This window comes from Leuciscus leuciscus (assembly GCF_965113295.1).
Source record: "Leuciscus leuciscus genome assembly, chromosome: 2".
Lineage (NCBI taxonomy): Eukaryota > Metazoa > Chordata > Actinopteri > Cypriniformes > Leuciscidae > Leuciscus > Leuciscus leuciscus.
The window spans coordinates 36,019,704-36,040,285 of NC_138726.1; the positions used below are offsets into that span (position 1 = coordinate 36,019,704).

Consider the following 20,582-nt stretch of genomic DNA (forward strand, 5'->3'; position numbering starts at 1 on the left):
CCTGTGAGAGAGTCCTAAAAAGACCTATCAGGGCCTGTATCTCTATTCCCACCATTTAGAGTACACACATACATATTCATGCTGACAAGGTTTATTGCGCTGCCTCACGGCCCTCATCGCAACAGGTTAATATTAAAACTCAGCCGTTACTCCTGAGACCACACCAGAGAGAAAGAAAGAGAAAGAGATGGATTAAGGGGGGAAAACAGAAAGAAAACGCGAATGAAACGAACACAAGTGTTATAGAAAAAAGGAAATAAAGCAGACATGCAGGTCTGGTGTGAAGATAAAAAAAAAAAGACAGATTAGTGATAAACGCTGAATACAACAAACTTTACATTTACATTTAATCATTAATCTGCTTTCATCCAAAGCGATTTACAAATAAGTAAAATCAGACGTGAGGTTTTAAACAATGAGCTGTGTATCCAAGTTCAAAACCTTGGAGAGAGAAAAAAAACAAAGAGAGAGACAAACGGTGTAGATTGCTGTTTCTGAATTTACAGTAATTCTTGAGTTTCGCATATTGTTCACATGATGAATATGATGAACAATAAATTAATTTTGCAATACTGACAGAAGGTTTAAGAAGTTTCCATCCATGTAATAGAACTTTCTGCCTTAAATTTTTACGTAATTTTGTATGTCATTTAAACAAAGTATATTAATGTAACCAGACTTAAAAAAAAAAGCTGAATCTCTTATAACTTCAAAAAAAAAAAGTTGAAATTGCTTAACTTATTTAATGTAATCTAAAAACCATTTCCATAACTTATTGATCATTTTTTAAAGTGTACCAAACTGCTCTTGTCTGAAATAATTATTAATAATTAGAAATAATAATTGAATTTTTTTATCATTATACTTATAATCATTTAGTATCTTTTTTATTAAATATTATTGTACCACCATATATATAAAATGGGGGGGAAAATGGGGCTGGAAAAAAGTGGGCAAAGAAGAACATTTTGTGTGTAGATATATGAACTAATTAGGATGTCTTCATACTACAATGAGGCTGATCACAGTGTATAGAAATTCATGTATATATGTGTGTGTGTGTGTGTGTGTGTGTGTGTGTGTGTGTGTGTGTGTGTGTGTGTGTGTGTGTGTGTGTGTGTGTGTGTGTGTGTGTGTGTGTGTGTGTGTGTGTGTGTGTGTGTGTGTGTGTGTGTGTGTGTTTATGGCTAAAATATGTCGTTTTACCTTCTTTCTGACAACAGTTCCTCCGTTGGCATTGTACAGTATGTGAGGATAGAGGAGGAATGCATGTCCTTACAGTGCATCTTAAGACACTCTGACGATGAGGAAACGTAATCTACGGGATGACATTAACGAAGGAGTGAGCATCTACCTGTCTTTGAGCCCCATGGCAGACAGTGCAGGCTAAGGTTACCGGCCCTCATTCTGATGGTGAAAGGAACACAATCAACCTACTTAATCTCCCACTGCTCTTAAAGGAAGAGGAAACCGATCTGGGCTCCATTCTACAGACAAACCACACAAGAGTACATGGGCTTCATCTTAAAATGGACCTACACATTAAATTACACTCAAGCACTGGAAGCACAGATGGCCTAAATGCAGCCCTTCTCTTCTTTTATTCACAAGGGAAAAAAGAAAGGAGGGAGAGATAGAGGGAACTGTTTTCATAACGGACAGTGTCACCACCCTTGCGGCCTTGAGACTTGGAGAATGAGCTCAGAGTCCCTAAAATTTAAGGCATTAGCATCAGAAAGAGGCTAAATACCCGTCCTGCAATAAAACCCCAACAAAAGAACTTCCAGCAATTTCAGCAGTGATGATAAACCCAAGCCTGAGACAGCCATTGCTCTGTGAGAGGGACAAGACCTTACTGTACGCCCTCCCCTCGTACTGTTGGGAGGCTTCTGCAGGCATGAGTGCACTAATAAAGTACGCACCCAATGTCTGCCCACTGCCGCCTGGCTTTTAGGACCCCACAGTGAGAGTCCCACCTGTCTGTCTAGGGACAATGGCAGCTGTAATACAATATCTCTGTGTGTGTGTCGCTCAGTGCCAGGAGAAAAGCTGAAGGAGTGGACAGATAAATGACTCGCACAATTGGACTGCGGCCAGGCCCCTGTCCCACCTCAGACTCAGAGCGAACCTGCGGCCAGACTGAGCAGAAGACAGAGCCCTGATTCAGGATTCAGAGAGAGAGAGAGAGAGAGAGAGAGACAGAGAGAGAGAGAGAATGAGACAGAAAGAGTAAGAAACAGAAAGATTGAGAAAGTTGTACTTTTTACTGAACTGTTTCAAACAGGTGACTTCGCACCTGCTCCAAATTCTGATTTAAGACACAATGCATATTCAAATTGGGATAGTGCAATAATTCTAAATTGAAAGACTTCAGAGTTCACTTTCATTTCACGAGTATGATTTTATTTATTTTTTTATGACGGGGAGAAGAACGTACTGAACTGAAATTCAAAAAAACTGTGGTCCACAAAAGTGATTTAAATAAATATGATGGAATATATAAAACATGATGTAAATATATAAACAATATATATATATATATATATATATTTTTTTTAATAATGGCTTTCTACTTATTTAACTCAATTCTGCACCCTGTTTACTACCTGATTTTTTTCAATCAATTTAATTCTGAATGGTGCACAAACCTTAGTGAAAATAAAATATTATAAAATATACAACCTCAGCCCTTAGTATTACATGTGGCTCTGTGTAAATGAATCAAAGAAGCCTTTATTTTTTTCTGTCATGACAGAGCATATTTCAAAATGTATCATTTAAATATTATATATTTAAAATATATATATTAACAAAAATTTATTTCTTAGAATTATTTATACAATTGTGAATTGTTATTGTATTAATACTTCCTTTATGCAGCATTAAACAGTATTGTGTAAAGTCATATTTTTATTGTATACATGCTGCTCAAGATGCAGCTTCTGTGCTGTTCTTGCAGTTTGATTACTCTGCCATGATACACACACACACACACACACACACACACACACACACACACACACACACACACACACACACACACACACACACACACACACACACACACACACACACACACACACACACACACACACACACACACACACACACACACACACACACACACACACACACACACACACACACACACACAAAGACAGGCTGAGAAATCTTCCTCCATGTTTGCTCTTTCAATCTAGAGGTTCTCTTTCAGCCAGCTGTGTACACGTCTCAGAGACTGAGACTCTTTCCTCAGGAAATCATGAACCATGAGAACAGAGGGCGGGAGTGAGTTAAGAAAAAGGGAGAAAATACCGGACTAATCAGGATGAAAGTGAGGATAAAGGACAACACTAATAACAGACAACGAACAGATGAAAATCCAAATGAGCAGTGGATCCATGAAAAGACAATGCTAATTGCCCTAATTGTATCCTTTGCTCCTACATGCCACACACGCCTGTCACCTGGGAATGATTGACAGGTGGGCAGGTGTGGTGCTGAGCAGTGGTTCGGTCGAGCAGCACTTCAATTGTCCCAAAGGTGTCTTTGATCTCCCCTGCGTAGACCAAAAACACAGCAGGGAGTCACAGCCAGCCCCCGGGGCTAAAGCCAGTACAGACACTATAGACCAGAGGTGGGTCCGTTACGTGAAGAGGTCGCACGCTCCATTGAGAACTCCCCGAGGCTCATACTGAATCCTGTCAGATCTCATAACCTTCCCCTTTGAGAAACTGAAACAACGACCACCTGCCTTATTATTCACTCGCTCACACCACACCTCCATAACTGTACAGACTGCAGATCTCTCATCTGTAATATTATCATTATATCAGCCTTTTCTGCTAACAAGGTAACTCCACATATCAATCTGAAAAAGCCTCATTATAATCTTGTTCTTTTGCACATTCTACCCCTTTTATTAAATGTAATGAAGTAAACTGCATCTTCATAGACTAACCTGCAAATCAAATATTGCTAATGTCAAATTATAAATAATGAAAACGTAAAATAACGTGGCCTAGATGCACTGCATACGGCTTACTGACCCCATGTCCTGTTTCATAAAAGCCAATGAAACTGATTAATACTCTGAAGCATGAGCATGAAATAGAGCACACTTAACACTGCTCAAACAACAGCAATAAAACAATGAGAAACTCAAAGATGGAAAAGTGCACTCAGTTCCTTCATCTCTGTGTGTTTTTAAAAATGCACTGCCCTATTTGCTCAAGCAACAACAGGTCTCAGAAAACGTGTCACGAATCTGTTTTCATTTCTGTGGATGCTGCAAGGCAGGGGGTAAAGAGTGTTATTATTATTATTGTTATTAATTATTTTATATTTTATGTCCTTGTCTCATTAGTGTCTTCATTGTCTCATAAAAATGTGCCTCTGTCTTTTGCATTTACAGGATAAGTACAGAAGGCCTTTATACACACACACAAATATTATCTCTCTTCTGGATCACTTTCATTTCTGCTGATCATTCTGCTGTTCAGGTGTTTAAAAAAAAAAAAAATCTAATCAGTTATTTTGTATAAAATTGTCGGCTTCATAAAAAATAATTTCAGAGAATGTTCAATTCCAGTTTAAAACACATTATGAGACATCCATGCATTTTGACTGGTTTAAATAAGAAGACCATTTACTTAGCAGTGAATAATAATAATAATAATTATTATTATTATTATTTTAATAATAAAAGAACGAAGAAGAAGAGGAAAAATAAATACAAATTAGGGAATTATACTTCAAATTACAGATATGCAGTGTAATGTTTACAACTCAAAATAAGAACTGCAGAAATAGGAACATGACTAAAGATTATTAAATACATATTAAAGATTAACATTTCTCTGTTTTTTAGTTCACGAAAATTCCACAAGAATATTCTATATTTCTTCATTTATTTTTAAGAGAATAAATGAAAAATATGGAATTATTATTTAAAAGTAGAAAATTACAAAATAAGTTATTTTTTATTTATTTGTTATTATTATTATTATTATTATTTTTATCATTAGTAATAATTAGGAAAATAGGTTCTCTTATATTTTTAACTATGTGTCTCATATTGTGGTTTAAAATGAAATTGGTATTATTCAAGCTGTACTTACTATATTGATTGACGTCATAATGTTAACATAAAACATGATGTGGGAGGCATAAACATTATGTTTAATAGCCTAATATTCAACGATATTAGTCATTACATATCAAATTGAGAAACTATTAGGTGCACAACATTACTTTTACATTACAATGAAATGATTGGCCTTAAGAAATGTAGCCTATACATTGACGAAATTAACGCAAATATGAAATGCATCGGTTCAGGAGCAAAATTTAACGGGTGTGAATCAAATCACTTTTATTGCAAACACCGTGAGACAAATGCCATAATTGAGAGGGGTTTGGTGTCAATGATGTCAATAAAGTGCGCGCTGCCTGTCATTGAAGAATCCGGAAACTGGGCTGTTCAAACAATTAAAGTGCCTGTCCCGGGGTGAGAGCGCAGATTGAGAGGGGCGGGGACCCTCTGCCGCTCCCGGACTGTTTGCAGGGGTCATTTAGCATCGCGATCTTGTAAATATTGGGGAATTTAGCCAGCTATAAAATCCGGGGAGGAGGCGGTGTGGGGCGAGAGGATGCAAGCCTCGAATTAACAGATCCTGCGTTTCAGGAAGTGCAATGGTGTGTTAAATTAAATGCAGCTGGTGAAAAAGCTGGACATAGGCTATATTTTATTTTAAACGATGATAGATTGATAGTTATTATTTAATTTTTTAAAGCCCACTATTAATCAGTGACATTTCCTTAAAGGGTTTATTGCCTTAATGTTTTAAAAGTAGTTGAATAAGTAGACTACCACGAATCGATAACAATATAATAACAATAAAATACCCCGATAACAGGATTTTTTTAGGCTAGGCTTTTGTTGGTGAGGACAAAATGTTAAAGGGCGACGATAAATCCAGAGGATAAAGCAAATGCCACTATTCGTTTGTAGAGCGCAAAATAAATATAAATAGGCTCATTTATATTTGTATCATGTATATCAAATGTTGGCTAAAGGGCATTTACAGTCCGACTAAACCCAAATCTCCGGGAAACATGAGACAATCATAGGCTACCAAATTAAAGCATCCTAACTATCATTACAATATGAAAATATTTTCATCTAAAAACTATTAACTTAAAGAAAACGGATTAGCCAAGCGAATATGAAAAGTTTCCCTTATATGAGACAGGAACGGTGAACCAATCCATCTAAACAAACGCTGAAAGAAAGGGGATTCTAAAACGATCGATTGTTTAATTAAAGATGCTGAAGCCTGTCAACCGCCAGAATGATGAACTCAGAAATGTGACTTACAGAGGAGCTGCATGTGTTTTAATGAAGCACTCTGTAATTGCATTTGCATCCTGACGGACTCGGTCTGACACGTTGAAGTTAAATATGTAACCGACTTTGGATTAACATTTCACACGTTTAATGCACTCTGTCGGGAGAAGAAATCCATAGTCCATCAGCAGAAGAAATTCTGCCAGAACTAAAAACAGGATATCGACTGGAGAAACTCAAAATTATTTTAAATAATAAAAAATAAAAATAAAAAAATAAATAAAAAACGAATAAAAATAAACGTAGGAATATATAATTTTAAATAATTAAGTTGATTGCATAAACGCGGTAAAACACAATACAAATCATCAAGACAGACACTCTTTCTTTTGAAAAACTGATGTATTTGATTATTAGAGTAAAGAATTACAGTATCGTAGTTGTTAGTAGGTATTAAACTGTAGAGAAACTGGGCCCTAAAAGATCTTTCAACTTTTCAAGAAAGTGCATGTAACAGTCCATATATATATATATTTATATAATATTTATAAAAACACTATCATCATTTGTCCCCTGGCCGAGATGGACCTTGTCTTGTCGAGTAAGACTATGTACAATTGTTGTAAAGGAATTTGTTGCTCCACGTTCGAAAAAAAAAAAAAAAAAAAAAATGTATAGGGTGTCAACACATGATGTGCAGTAGATGCTAGTACCTAGCAGCAGTTTGAAAGCCCAACAAAATATAAACCTCAAAGATCACACAAGGTATTTTGTCTTTTCCCCTCTCATTCATGAGTGTGTGGACCTCTTCATGTTGTCATCTAACAACCCTTTAAGCTTTATATCCTATTTGCACAAATAAAGAGTGAGAACTGAATGTAATAAAAAGCAAAAGGAAAATACTAAGGTCTAAATAAACAGCTGAGGTGAAACCCATTTTTTTACATTTCTTTTTTTTTCTTTTTACCTTCTAAGACAGAGAGAAAAGGACTAACCAATGTCCCTGGATTTATGAAATGTTGATATTTCTCAGAGGAAAGTTTCTACACAGCTTGTAAACCATCTAGCACAGATAAGTGTAAAGTATTTACAGCCTTACGTTGCACTTTAAGCTCTAAATCATTACATGAACATCAAGTTTTGTTAACACATACTACAGATAGAAAATAATTTAATGTCATGGTGAAGTCTTCTACCAAGAAAAGCTAAGTTTCAAAAGCACACTTTAAAACACTCATACAGATTCACTCTGCTGATAAAACGGAAAATAACATAAAAACTAAGTAACTGTTAATATTTCCACTTGGTTTTCGAGCAAGGTTATAATCACTAATAAATAAGCTCCAAAAACTATAACGTGTTGTACATTGTACAAAAAAAGCAAGTTCTTTTCAAACTCCTCTTCATAAAGTCTTAATGGCAAGCAAAAGCTGATACAGTTTTTTTCCTTGCTTTTCTCTTTCATGGACGCATATTCTGGAGCACTTGTGTGTGCCAGTTAAAGAGTGTATATTTGTTCATGAGCACATCAAAAACGATTCTCTAGTTTGTCACTATCTCCTTGTCCTCCATGAAGCGTGTGAAGCGGAAGTGAGTCCCATTCTCTGTGTTTGCCATTTTCTCTAGGCCAGCCAGAGCAGGATTGGGCTCAGAGTTATGCAGCTTTTCCATGCTGCCCGTCAAGCCTCCGATTGGAGAACTGCCCCCATTGCCCACACTCCCTGACAGTGGAGGGGGTAGACCTCCATTCTGGATGACAGAGATCTCGTTGGTTTTCATGGCCAGGCCGTTAGAGAAAGCAGCAGCATACTGATTCCAGAAGCTGGTTGGGTCTCCGTTTCCAGCTCTACTAGTTAGGTCCTTTTGGAAGAGCTCAGGAAACTTTACAGGGTTGGTGCCCAGGAAAGCCATGGGACCATCTACTGAAAGCCTGCGACCACGGCGTGCAGGAGCACTGTTCCACATGTGGGTACCCATATGCACCTAGAGAGAGGGAGAGAGAGAAAGAGAAAAAAAGTAGAAGAAAAAGGATTAAAGAGTATAAAAACAAAGGATAAGGAGAGCTACATCATTTAAAGTTTGGAAATTAAAATGAATAACACGTGAGATGATGCAATGGAAAAAGGGGAGTAGTACTATAATAATTAGTATTAAAATAGGCCCACTGGAAGCAGCATTTGTCTAATTATTAAAACAAGGTTAAAATTATGTAACATTCTCTCAGTGAGAATGGTGGTCTGCATATGAAAGAAAGGGTCTGTAGACATGTGTTCTGAGAAAATTGCACTGTCCACTCTCATTGTGGTGGACAGTATTGTATCTGACAGTTGCCCCCAGTTCACCCTTGAAGCATGCAATACATTTAGCGGGAAAATAACCTTGTTTAATTGTTGCAACCCTTAGTGTAGCATTGAACATTATGAGGTGCAATTTTAACCAAGCTCCTTTTACAATTTACATAGCTCTAAAATGATCCATTCCCCATTCATATGAAATTCTGCAGGATTCAGGATTCTATTTATTTGTGTGCTAGGCTTTTTTATTGTGATCATTGTGACAAACTCTGGAAAAAAAAGTGAGCGTGCCACTGCTAAGGGTGGTAGCTGCTGGTAACTGTGATTAAAGCCTGTTAAGTAAAGCATTCCCGGCTATGTTACACCAATTTTAAGCTCAGGTTTCAGACCAATATTCATCTTTATGGGATGACTCAACATCCCATTTCTGCATCCCCTTTATTATTTCAGTATATGTATATATATATATATATATATATATATATATATATATATATATATATATATACACACACACACACACACACACACACACACACACACACACACACACACACACACACACACCTTTGGTTTTGTGCAATGCTGTTTATACTTGTGCTTTCCCCCCTTTATAATTCACAATGCATTCTAATTGTTTTCCCCAATCAATTCTGGTTTATACGGTCAATACCCATTGTGGCTGGCTTTTCACAAATATAAATAGCGAAAAAACATCTGGAAATGCTCAAATCATGTATTTCATAAAATCTGAGAAAATTATTTGCATCTAATATGCAGTGATAATTACCTTGAGATTTCCTTTGGTGGTAAATGCTCGTCCACATATGGTACAAGCAAAGGGCTTCTCTCCTGTATGGGTTCTCTCATGGATTTGCAGGGCACTGGAGGAAGAAAATGTCTTCCCACAAGTGGTACAGTAGTGCTGCTTAGGCGTCCTCCGTGGTGGGGCAGTCGAAAGTACTGGAGAAGTGGAAGCAGATGAGGTCACTAATGCTGAGGGCAAGTCTTTTACTTCAGGTTGAAAACTATGCAGAAAGCCGTTGACCTCAGTCTTCATCATGGAGGTCAATGGCCCAACAGACAGAAGGGATGGAGTTGGGCTGGAGGCAAGACTGGTGTTCGGCTCAAAGAGCTGGGAGGGCAAATCTCGCATCTGATGCGTCAGCATATGTTGCTTCAAGTTCCCCTTGGTGGAAAATCCCCGGTTGCATGCTGTGCAAATGAACGGTCTCTCTTTGGTATGGCTACGGTAATGGATGTCCAAGGCACTCTGGCAGGCAAATGTCTTGCCACAGATGTCACATGCTGTATTCTTTAGGGTGCCTCGCTCACGGAAGGGGAAAAGCATGCTAAGAGGATCTTTTGATGAGTTAATTGAAGAAAGATCCAGAGCTCCAGGACTGGCAGAATGAGACTGCATGAGACATGCACTAATGTGCTCCAATGACAATGCCCTCTGCTGTCGATCCTCCAGACTCGGAGACTTTGGCTGTTGGATAGTACCATTAGAGGGTGATGGAGCTTGCATGGAAGAGGTAGATTCAGAGACAGCTGGACTTCCGGCACTTTGGCTTTCGAAGTCGCCTCCAAGTGAAGAGGAGTCATTTGTGAGTCTGTCTCCTTCCATTAATCCGTTCTCCAATGATTTCCCTTGGTCACACTGCACTTCCTCTACTGCTCCCTGGTTGGCACACTTCTGGCTCTCCATACCTAATGACTCATGTGGAGTAGGGGATGAACAGAGGCTGTCTTGAGATGCATCAGCTGACTTTGGTGTGTCTGGAATACTGCTGTCTGGTCCATCCTCAATTCCTTCCATGTTTTCATCAGAGAAGTCAAGATCATCAAAATTTCTCTCATCAAATGAGCCAGCATCGGACCCCATGGATTCTGGATAGTTGTCAGGAAAAGGGGTGTTGGGGATCTGGCCACCCATGTGCATGCGAATATGCTGCTGCAGTACCACCGCATTTGTGAACTTCTTCTGGCAAATAGGGCAGGAATGCTGGACCCTCAGTGGCGGCATAGCTCGATGGACACTGTAATGAGTCTTGAGGTTGCCCTTGGTGGTGAAGGCACGACCACACACTTTACATTTGAAAGGCCTCTCCCCAGTGTGTGTGCGGTAGTGCATTTTCAGTGCACTCTGACAACTAAGAACACGGTGGCAGATAACACACTCATTGGGGTCTGTCAACTTCCTGTCAATGTTCTCAACAAGTTGCTGAAGCTTAGATGTTTCTGAGCCTTGGAGAGGATCAAGGAGACCTCCGAATGGAAACTTAGCTTTGAACTGTTCTGACATCAGGGGCATGAGTGGGTTAGTGGCCATTGGAGGGCTGTTGGAGGTGGTGTACTCAATGGTACCCTCCACTGCAGAGCTCATGCTTGTTGTTAAACTGGATGACTGATTGTTTTCTTCAGCTTTTCCATTTGAGGTAGGCAGGGTTGTGCTCTCACCTTCTTCCAACACACTTTCTGTGTTCTTCATAGGTGTATCAGCAGGACCTGAGTCGCTTTTTGCAGAATGAGAAGGGCTGCTTATAGCCAATGCGTTATTCTCTTCTTTCTTGATGAATGGAGGCAGGCTTGGTATGGTTGGTGGAAGTAACATGCCAACAGAAGATGTCAGAGTAGACAGAACAGGTTTACTATCGAGCCAGCTAGTCACTGGCTTCTCAGGAGGCATAGACATACCATAGGGAATGCCAGTACTCGTTGGAATATTGTCTAGATGTTCTGGGACAGGGTATGGGTTCATCTGAATATGTGGATACTTCTCTTTATGACGCTGAAAATGAACCTTCAAGTTACCACGGGTGGAAAAGCGGTTGCCACATATGTTACACTTGTATGGCCTCTCACCTGTATGAGAACGTAAGTGAATCTGCAACGCACTGTCACTACCAAACACCTTGCCACAAAACCTGCACTTATGCTTGAAAAACGTATCCTCAGAGCTACTCTTCGGTTCAAAAGATGAGACATTAGGTGGCTTGCCTTTTCTTTGCTGAGCCAGTGCAGCCAGTGAGTTGAGATCCTCAACTGTGGTACCGACACTGGGCAGTGCACTGGAAAATATTGGGTTGCCTGGTGGGGGCTGAGGTAGAAGGGTATTAGCCACAGGATTCAAAAGGCTTCCCATTGCAAAGGCAGGTGTGGATGACTTTGCAAGTGATGGGTTTCCTAACTGAGGATGCAAGCTTCCTGCATTGCTTGGTCTCTTCTCTGGAGGTTGGGCATTAACTGTAGCTGGCACTGGTGCGCCGAGGCTTTGAGATGACTCTCCCACACTGGAATTGCTCTGAGGTAGCTGCACAACATTAGCCATCTGTTTCAAACTGCTAATGCTTGCAGACTGGCTAGCTATGCTCTGTGCCAACCCTGCAGCAGCTGCCAACTGTTGAGATAAATGGGAACTAAGAGTGGTTAGCGGGCTAGTACCTGAACCTAAAGTCACAGGGGAAGAACTAGGTGGTGCTTGAAGCTCAGGTGACTGTGACGCTAGCAGAAGAATCTGGTGACGAATCTGCTCGATGAGCTGTAGCTGATGGATCTGCTGTTGCTGTAGGGCCAAGAGCTGCTCCATGAGGGCTGGCACAGCCACCCTTTGCCCTCCCGCTCCTCTGGTCTCTTGAGAGAACTGGGCCACAGCCACTTTGGTGCTCTGTAGGTTTTCAATAATGACGTTGCTGTTGATCATGGAAAAATTGCCCAACTCAGTCAAGTTACCCAGCTGAGGTAGTGAGACAGAGATGACAGAGTTCCCCATACTGGACCCAGAGCTGCCGAGAGCTCCATGGCTGCTTCCAACACCACTGAGTGGGCTGCCACCTGCCATACATCCACTTCCATCATTATGGGGTGCAGAGACTCCTGACATCTCTGTGTCCATGGCCTCCTCTTTGTCAAGTATGTTCTGCTCCAAAAGGTCGGTCAACTCTGCTTGATCTGTGTTATTAGTTGTATCATTCATCTGCTCATCAGGATTATGAGGAGAGGATCCTGGGGAGAAGGTTCCGGAAGGAGACACTGGATTTTCATTCACAATTAGAACTAATTGATTCTTAGTGCAATTCTTCTGGTGTTGTTCAAGGTCCGATAGTTCAAAGAACTCTTCGCAACATCTGCTGCAGACATGGGCACCCGAGTCTTTACAGGGGGAGACGTCCAGGTTGGTCTCTGTGTCCCCTGCAGAAGAAAATAAGAGAGGGGGGGGGGGGGGGGGGGGGAACAAGAGGATTAGCGATTAGAGATGTTTTGTATCTGAAGAAGCAGCTTTATCTGTTCAAATTCTTTTGTTGTTAATCTTCCGTTAATCAGTTTAATGCTTATCCCCCTCATACGTTCAAAAAACAACCATCAAAAAAGAAACAAATACCAAATAACTCAAAGAAAAGGCCTTCACACTATGTAGAGCTATGATGAAATAGGATAAGAAAAGAGACAAAATCAATAGCACTTTTACAATATTGCTTAAAAGTGATCTTTGAAGATGTGTATCAAAGTCCCATCAATTCGACCACCTTAGGTAATCATTTTCTTCAGATAATCCATCAAAACATAAAAATACTATGAACTGAGAACAATGGGCCCTAATGAAATTTCATAGAGGGTCATTGATTTCCAATATTTCATACTCCTCACTGTCTACATGTCCACTAGGCACAAATCAACCATTTGAAGGACTTATTAGACTTTCAATTTGCTGTCAACTTTGCTCATTTTCAACCAACGGCAGGCATCTTGGACAGGTTATCCCTGTCACTAAACTAATTTGTATCCAGTCAGCCTGCAATCAGGATCTGACAGGAACAAGTAAGCCTTTGGCATTCAGATTGCTATGCACTCTGCAGAAGCTCAAACTCATTCATACAAGGCTAAGCGTGAATGAAGTAATTTCATGATCATCTTAATACAGCGCATTGTTTTTAAATTATTTGGAATACTAAATAATTATTAAATCAATAAGAACATTTCTTACTATTTTAGGTGATGATTTATGCAGCATTTCAATGCAAGCACAAATATATATAAAAAAAAAACTCTTACTGAACATTTCACTAAGCAAGAAACTCTTTGCTTGTTCAAACAATGTTTAAGTGTACATTAATAATATCATGTGCCAGAACACATGATGATTTTCATTTAAATTATACAGTGGAACAGGTTTTGAAACTTTTTCTAGAAAATGAACCATAAGAATTTGAAATAGAAAGTGAGAAAAACTATTCTGTTCCCTCCCTCCCTTCTTCTAGGGCAGTGGCCTTTCTTCAGTTTCCTCATTCTTTCTCACCCCACCTCCTCTCTTTTTGTCCCTCAAAAATCATGCTGTTTAACATACAAGTTGATTTACAAATTGTGAGGCAAACTCATTGTGGGGCTTTGCTCTCAACATTTTCATCAGCGTGGAGATTCATTTGCAAATGAAACCCCTGCAAGAAGTGTGTCCCAGCCCTGTGGAGAGACAGGATGGCTCCCCATTGTTCCCCAGCATGGGAGTGTCAGAGCAGGGGAGAGGGGCGAGGGCCCAGCCTGCTCATCACGGCTGGCTCTAAAGCAGATCCTGTTTAATTCAGGGATTATCTTCCCCCTGTGTCTCTCTGAGCTGGAACATCAGATAACGTTAAAGTTGCCATGACAGTAAAGCCGTGTCTCACACAAACGATGTGTTGCCCAGACGGAAAAAAGTCAACTTTTTTGATAAATAAGTTTTAATATTAAAAGTCTGTTAAAGTGAGGCCAATGAAAGGGAAAGTGTGAATATAGTTTTGGGGTAGGTGCATTTTTTTTATTAATTAATTAATTGTAAAAAATATACCCCCCCGTAAAAAACAAAAACAAACAAACAAACAAACAAACAAAACAAAACAAAACAAAACAACAACAACCAATAAAAACACATAGCAAAAACTACTATTACTGATAATATAATGATGATGATGATAATAATAATCATAATGATAATGCACACTACCAGTCGCTTGTTTATTTACAGTCATATGTAATGATAATTCAGCTCACAAATTAAACAACTGCAACCTATTGAAGACCTTTGTTTTCGGTTGGCAAATTTCATTTCATAGTCACTTTACCTCATCATAAAATGAAAAAAAAAATACAAAAAAAAAAATGTCTCTCCCTCTCAGTGAATATGTAGCTACTATAAAAGACTTACTAAAAGATGAACAACAGCACAAGTCTTTGGAAATCATTGATAAACAATTCTGAAAAAATTGTAATTGCTATGCACAGAAGTTGATACTATATCCTTAAAAATGCATATTCAAAAGTTACACCACTGTGGACTTTTTGAATGTAATTTTTTTTCGAAATTTAAATTTCATTAAATATTTTTTCGAGATTTAAAAAATACCTTGTTTTCTAACAAGATGTATTTGCTAGAATGTCGACATTTGAACTAATAACTGCCAAACAATTATTTGACGATCATCATATGACAGATATGAATGATGAAATAAATTCTTATGTCATATCAAATCAGATAATTTTGACACTGGTACAAAAAAACAAACAAAAAAAATGGACATCTTCAAGCACCAAAATAAATAAAGTAAATTAACATTAGAACAAATGAATAAATAAATTATCCTTTTATTAATTATTTTCCGTCTCAAAAACAAGACAAGGCAACAGAAATAAATGTTTCTAAGTTTTAGAAAAGTATATATTTTCGGGAACTTAATTATACCCAAAATAATGACAATGCGTAATAGGCAACTTACAAAGCCAGATGTGTGTCTACAGCCAATAGTAAATGGAAAGCAAGAAACAACGCTAGTTTATGAAAGCTATTGTACTCTGTGTACGGCTGTGTAGATTAGTGAGACAGAGCTAGTTTTGATGAGAACAGTTTTTTTACAGCGTGGTTGCTTTGGGTCATCATCAGCATGCTACAGAGCAAGGTCAAAGATCTCATCCCAAGCAAATCAAGACAGAGAAAGGAGAGAAAATTGGCAATGTGGTAAGTATAAAAAAAAGAGTAACTAGAAAAAAGAGAGGATAAACATACATGAGAATAATTTGTAATGTCTACATTACTTTTCTCAGCTGCAGGCGCCTTGCTAGTTGTGACTTCGAAGAGTGAGTTACCGTTCACTCAAAACCTCCTTCTGTGTCCCTTACTCTCTTCCTCCCGCCCTCAACTTTCATGCTTTCCCTTTGCGTCCCTCCCTCACTTTCTCTCTCAAGCCATAGAAAACTTCCCACTGAACACTAGATGGTGTGCCTGGGAAAGGCTTCTCTACTGGTCACCGAGCCCTCATCCTCAATTCTTTTGACATGCTCTTAAAAGCATTGGTGTGAGAGGGGACTATAGCAAAAAAAAAAAAAAAAACTTGGTCGAAACAACTTCCAAAAGCATCCACTATAAACACTTGCAAAATGACAAGATACGAAATCCCTGTTGTTTGCAATGCTTGTGTGTGTATTTTGGAGGGGGGACCTCCCTGACAATCTCTCTGGGTGGGTGTGTGGCAAATTTGCTGAGGTGAAAGGGGAAAGCAGCCACACTGATCTCAATCCACATCACCCCCACCTCCTCACCCCCACACACACCACCCCGGAAAAAGTAAGAGCCCCTGTTTGGCCGGCTATAGCACAGCATGTTGGAGGTCAGAGACATGGTACACAAGAACACACCGTGACCTGATCTCTTCTTGCCTCCCCACCGAGGGAGCCTGGCAAAGGTTAAAAAAGCTCTACATCCCACCCTTAGTGACAAGCCAGAGAGGACAGACTCCTCACCTCAGTCTAGCCGTATAGACTGCTTTCTAATATCCCACACAGGCCACAAAGCATAGGTAGAAAATTAGCATCTCTGCTTTAAGTTTTTCTCAGAAGAGAAGACAACAAGAGAAGTTTATCTGTAGGCCTACTTATTGAGGCCTGGTTTTCATTGAATTTTAGCGAAAAACGTTACCAAGAAATGCTGAAGTCAAAAAGACAGCAACAAATCTCTGAACAGTGAACACTAAGGTTGTGCATTTGCCTCTTGCTTTGAATGAGGCAAGCTGTATTTGGCAAAAATGTGAACTTGGTCAGCTGACAGTGGTTGACAAATCCTACCATTCAATTCGTTATTAAATTTAAATGGGAAGATCCAGCAATGGTATGGTTTTGAAAAACTGTTCTCTTTTCCATTTCTTAAATTCTAGCAGTAATCACATAAACTTCACTTATGAATGCCTTTCGCACGTAAGTCGCTAACCAACTGCTTATGTAAATCTGGGCCTGTTCTCGTATTCATTTTTAATAACACTGAGCTGATTTCTGTACATCCATGTTCTCTACAAATTAGTTTGTAGAGAACGTAGGTTATAGATGGTTAAACTGTTAAAGCTATGTTAAAATACAATGCTGTGCAATAGGCTAATATTGTATCTCAACACATAGACCCGCGGAAATCAGTATACATTTTTACACTAAAATTAAGAATCTTAATATTTTAACAATTATCTATCATTGATATATAGGCCTATATTTGTTTTTGTTTTTTCTTATAAGCAAACATCAATACATTGTAGGTTTAAGGAACACCGTTTAATAAAGTTCAGACATCTGAAAGCAACTGGTGCCTATATAGCGGCCCATTGAACTGTAACGAAAATCAGTTTAGATTGTTTTATTTAGAACACTAAAAAACAAATTAACTTAATGTAAAGAGAAGAAGCATAACATAATGTTGATCTCCACCGCCTTATTAGATAACTAATACTCGCGGTGTGCCAGTGATTAATGCTTCTTTATGAATCTTAAAGATTGCCGTAGAAACGTCACTAAAAGAACGGTGTGCTATGTAATAGCCAACTAGCTTTCCCTTTTGCATTAACCGTATAATAACTAATACTAATTCTTCACGACGGAATTGAAAATGCATTAAATTACAAAAAGAATAAAAAATAAATAAATTGAAGGAAATTTAGTTGGATCTAGTTTCGACTTGAAACAAAATATCTTCAAAGGTCCCACAATCAGAAACATGATAGCCTAGAAAACGCTGAGTTAAGCAAGAGATAGGACAGTTCCCCCGAAACATTGCGCTATAAAACGGTTCAAATAAGACACTTTACATATCAAAATGTCCAGTATGTCTTTTAAATTCTTTATAGCTCGATGGGACGTGAGACGAACTTTGACATGCAGTTTAGCAGTAGTAAAACAGATAGGCTATAGACTTTAAATGTTTAGTTATTGACTGTTGCAAAATCTTCAGTCACTGCCTGCCTGACTGTTCCAACACTGAAAACTATGAAATTATAAAGACTACATTTAGCATGAAAGCATATTTAAAAAAAAAAAAAAAAAAAAAAAAAAAAAAAGCCCCATACAATTAGGCTATGGCTTGTTAGCTTATATCGTTGTTTTACAATGTCCAAAGAAAATAATACATTTATAATAATTTGCACTCTCATTTAGGTCGAAAAACGCTTAATATATGTGTAGTAGACTAAATGCTTGTTTTAAAAGTTGACAACGCACTGTATGAAAGATGAGTTTGGACACAGTGTGTGTCGGAAACTACATGGCACAGCCTGCTAGCTAGTGAGCTCTTGATCACAAAACTCAAGTTGAAACTCATTTAAAAGCAAACGAACGAGATAACATATTGATATAAGTTTTGCGATACCCGTCTACTGTATAAGAAGGTACATAAAAAATTAATACGGCGCAAAAAAATGTCTAAATTATATAAGTATGAAGTCATTATGGAAAAGCTCGATTACATGAGATTGTGTGATTTCGTTGTTCGATCGCCCGTGACTACACGCCATTAAAGTTTAATTTAGTTTAATTATTACCTCTTATAAAGTTTCACAAAAGTTGGAGATACTAGGGGAAAATATTTTTAAACAAAATAAGTTTAGCTGATTTAGCCTCAACCTTTGAGAACAGTCGCATGACAGCCTACTTTTCGATAACGGTGATAACATGGAATAAAACTCTGCTGAGGTCTAGAGATGCAATATAATATCCTACAGAAGCGGGGAAGAGGGTGAAAAGCTGAAACCATGCGAATCCCCTCTTGTGTGGGCAACTTCAACGGGCCAGAACAAAACTAATTCAATGAGTTTTAACTTTTACAAATGATTGCTGGTGAATTTTGGAAAACCTTTAAAAAAAAATTAAAAAATATAACTTAACCTATATAGGCCACTTTCTTTCATCAGTCAGCTTTCATGAGCCAACTTTTAAAAAACACACAATAATGGCACAACGTCATTCTTACTCCAAAGAATCGAACAGAACAAGATGAAATGTGTTTTTGTTTTAGGATAAAGTGATAGTTTCTGATGATCGCACGAGGAGTGTAAAAGTTTTCAAATGTAGGCTACTTAAATAATAGAGCTCTTTAAGCGATTCCATTCAGCAGCACACTAATATAGGGATATTACGATTACCAATTCATTGCCTGAGATTAAAAACAAGGAAGAGTCACACTAAATACGTTAAAACCATCAATAAAAAAATAAAAAAAATAATAATAAAGTTAGAAATCCCTTTTTGGTAAAAAAAAAAAAAAAAAAAAAAAGTGCAGAGTGAGTTTATGTGTGTAATAAGGGCTTGCACTCACCATTGTGCTCGGTTGGGACCAGCTGCGAGTCGGACTGGAAATGCTGCGGCTTCGCTTGTTTCCTCCGCGACATGCTGGCTCACGCATCAGCCACGAAAGAATAAAAAATTACTATCAAATCTGCTCAAAATTACGGAAATCGAGCCCATCCACCGCGCATGTGTCCTGTTATGATTATCAATAATGCCTCACGATTAATCATGGAGGGGAGGGGGTTTGAGGGGGGTGGGGGGGTCCTCTGAAAGGCGATTGGCACCTTGCCAGCCCCCTATTCAAATGAAGTCTCTTTAATCAATTAGCCGCTGATTTGCTGGGGACTCTTGTCTCTCTTGCTGCTCCCACCCAATGAGTTGATCCGTGTGGAAGAAAGGCTGGATTTTCCAACTCCCTTTAGATACAGTTTAACCCTTCTTAGCAACCATCTGGTGGCTACGTTGGAGCTTAACTTAGCCACTACAGGAATGTCAATTTCTCTTTCGAAAGACCAACCGTATCTTCTGATCTTTCATGGCATCAAACTGGTGCTCAAAAGTTGCAATTCACCCAAGAGTGTCCGGATAGCCAAACTGTCTGCCAAAGATCTTCCAAAGCCTTTTTTCCCGTAGCTAGATGTTGCGGAGCGTATCGCGTATCCTCGTTTGTGATTTGCATTAAAGTTGTTGTAATTCAGCTCCTGGACGATTACAAGCGCACCGTTTCTAACCAAGTCGTTCTTTCCTCAAGGCAACGGTGTTAAAAGTAGGTCGGTCAACTGAGTTTCGTGCGTAATGGCAACTATCGGCGTCTCGAAAGTCCAAAGAATGTATCAGATGTCCTAAATCAGATTCATCTGATTATTGCCGAACGGGATCAGTAACACGTTTTCATCACACGCCGCATTCAGCGAACAAACAAACTTTAAGGGCCCATGCAGAACGGTGAGAAATTGTCAGCCCCACCCTCTGTTATTCTATTGGTCAGTGCTCTGTTCTATCATAACTAGCGCTCTCTGTCTCTCTCAGTCTCGCACCCTCCTCTCCTTCCCACTCTCTCACCGCGCGACGGAGACAGAGGAACGCTCGCGCTTCATAGCAAACCTCGTCAGCTGTGCGAACGCATCCCATCTCGATCAGCCTGTTTGAAAATGATTTCGCAAAACAAATTTAGCATATTATGTTTCGAGGCGTTCGCCGAGAAGAGAAGTCCTCATCTAATGAATCTTTAGTGATAAAACGTTAGAAGTCGCGCAAAGGTGACAAAAGTATGGAAACCATCAAGAAAGTGTTTGGAAACGACAAGTAGCCTGTATTTAAAATCGATTTAACCAGGATTAAAAACTACGTCTCTGCTAAACAGTTTGCTC

The 20,582-nt window shown here is 38.9% G+C and overlaps 1 protein-coding gene across 2 annotated transcripts; it reads right to left on the reverse strand.

Annotated features, from left to right (window-relative positions):
* Window positions 1–6,732: 6,732 nt before the first annotated feature.
* Window positions 6,733–20,141, reverse strand: sall1a (spalt-like transcription factor 1a). 2 transcript variants are annotated; one of them, XM_082161127.1, is made up of 3 exons: window positions 19,241–20,141; window positions 9,434–12,837; window positions 6,733–8,332 (listed from the first exon to the last, which is right to left on the reverse strand). In XM_082161127.1, exons 1-3 carry the CDS (start codon window positions 19,311–19,313, stop codon window positions 7,892–7,894), a joined length of 3,918 nt encoding a protein of 1,305 aa, XP_082017253.1. In that variant the 5' UTR covers window positions 19,314–20,141; the 3' UTR covers window positions 6,733–7,891. The 2 variants fall into 2 exon arrangements, with proteins under 2 accessions (XP_082017253.1, XP_082017254.1); XM_082161128.1 differs by lacking the exon at window positions 19,241–20,141 and adding an exon at window positions 15,709–19,185.
* Window positions 20,142–20,582: the final 441 nt, after the last annotated feature.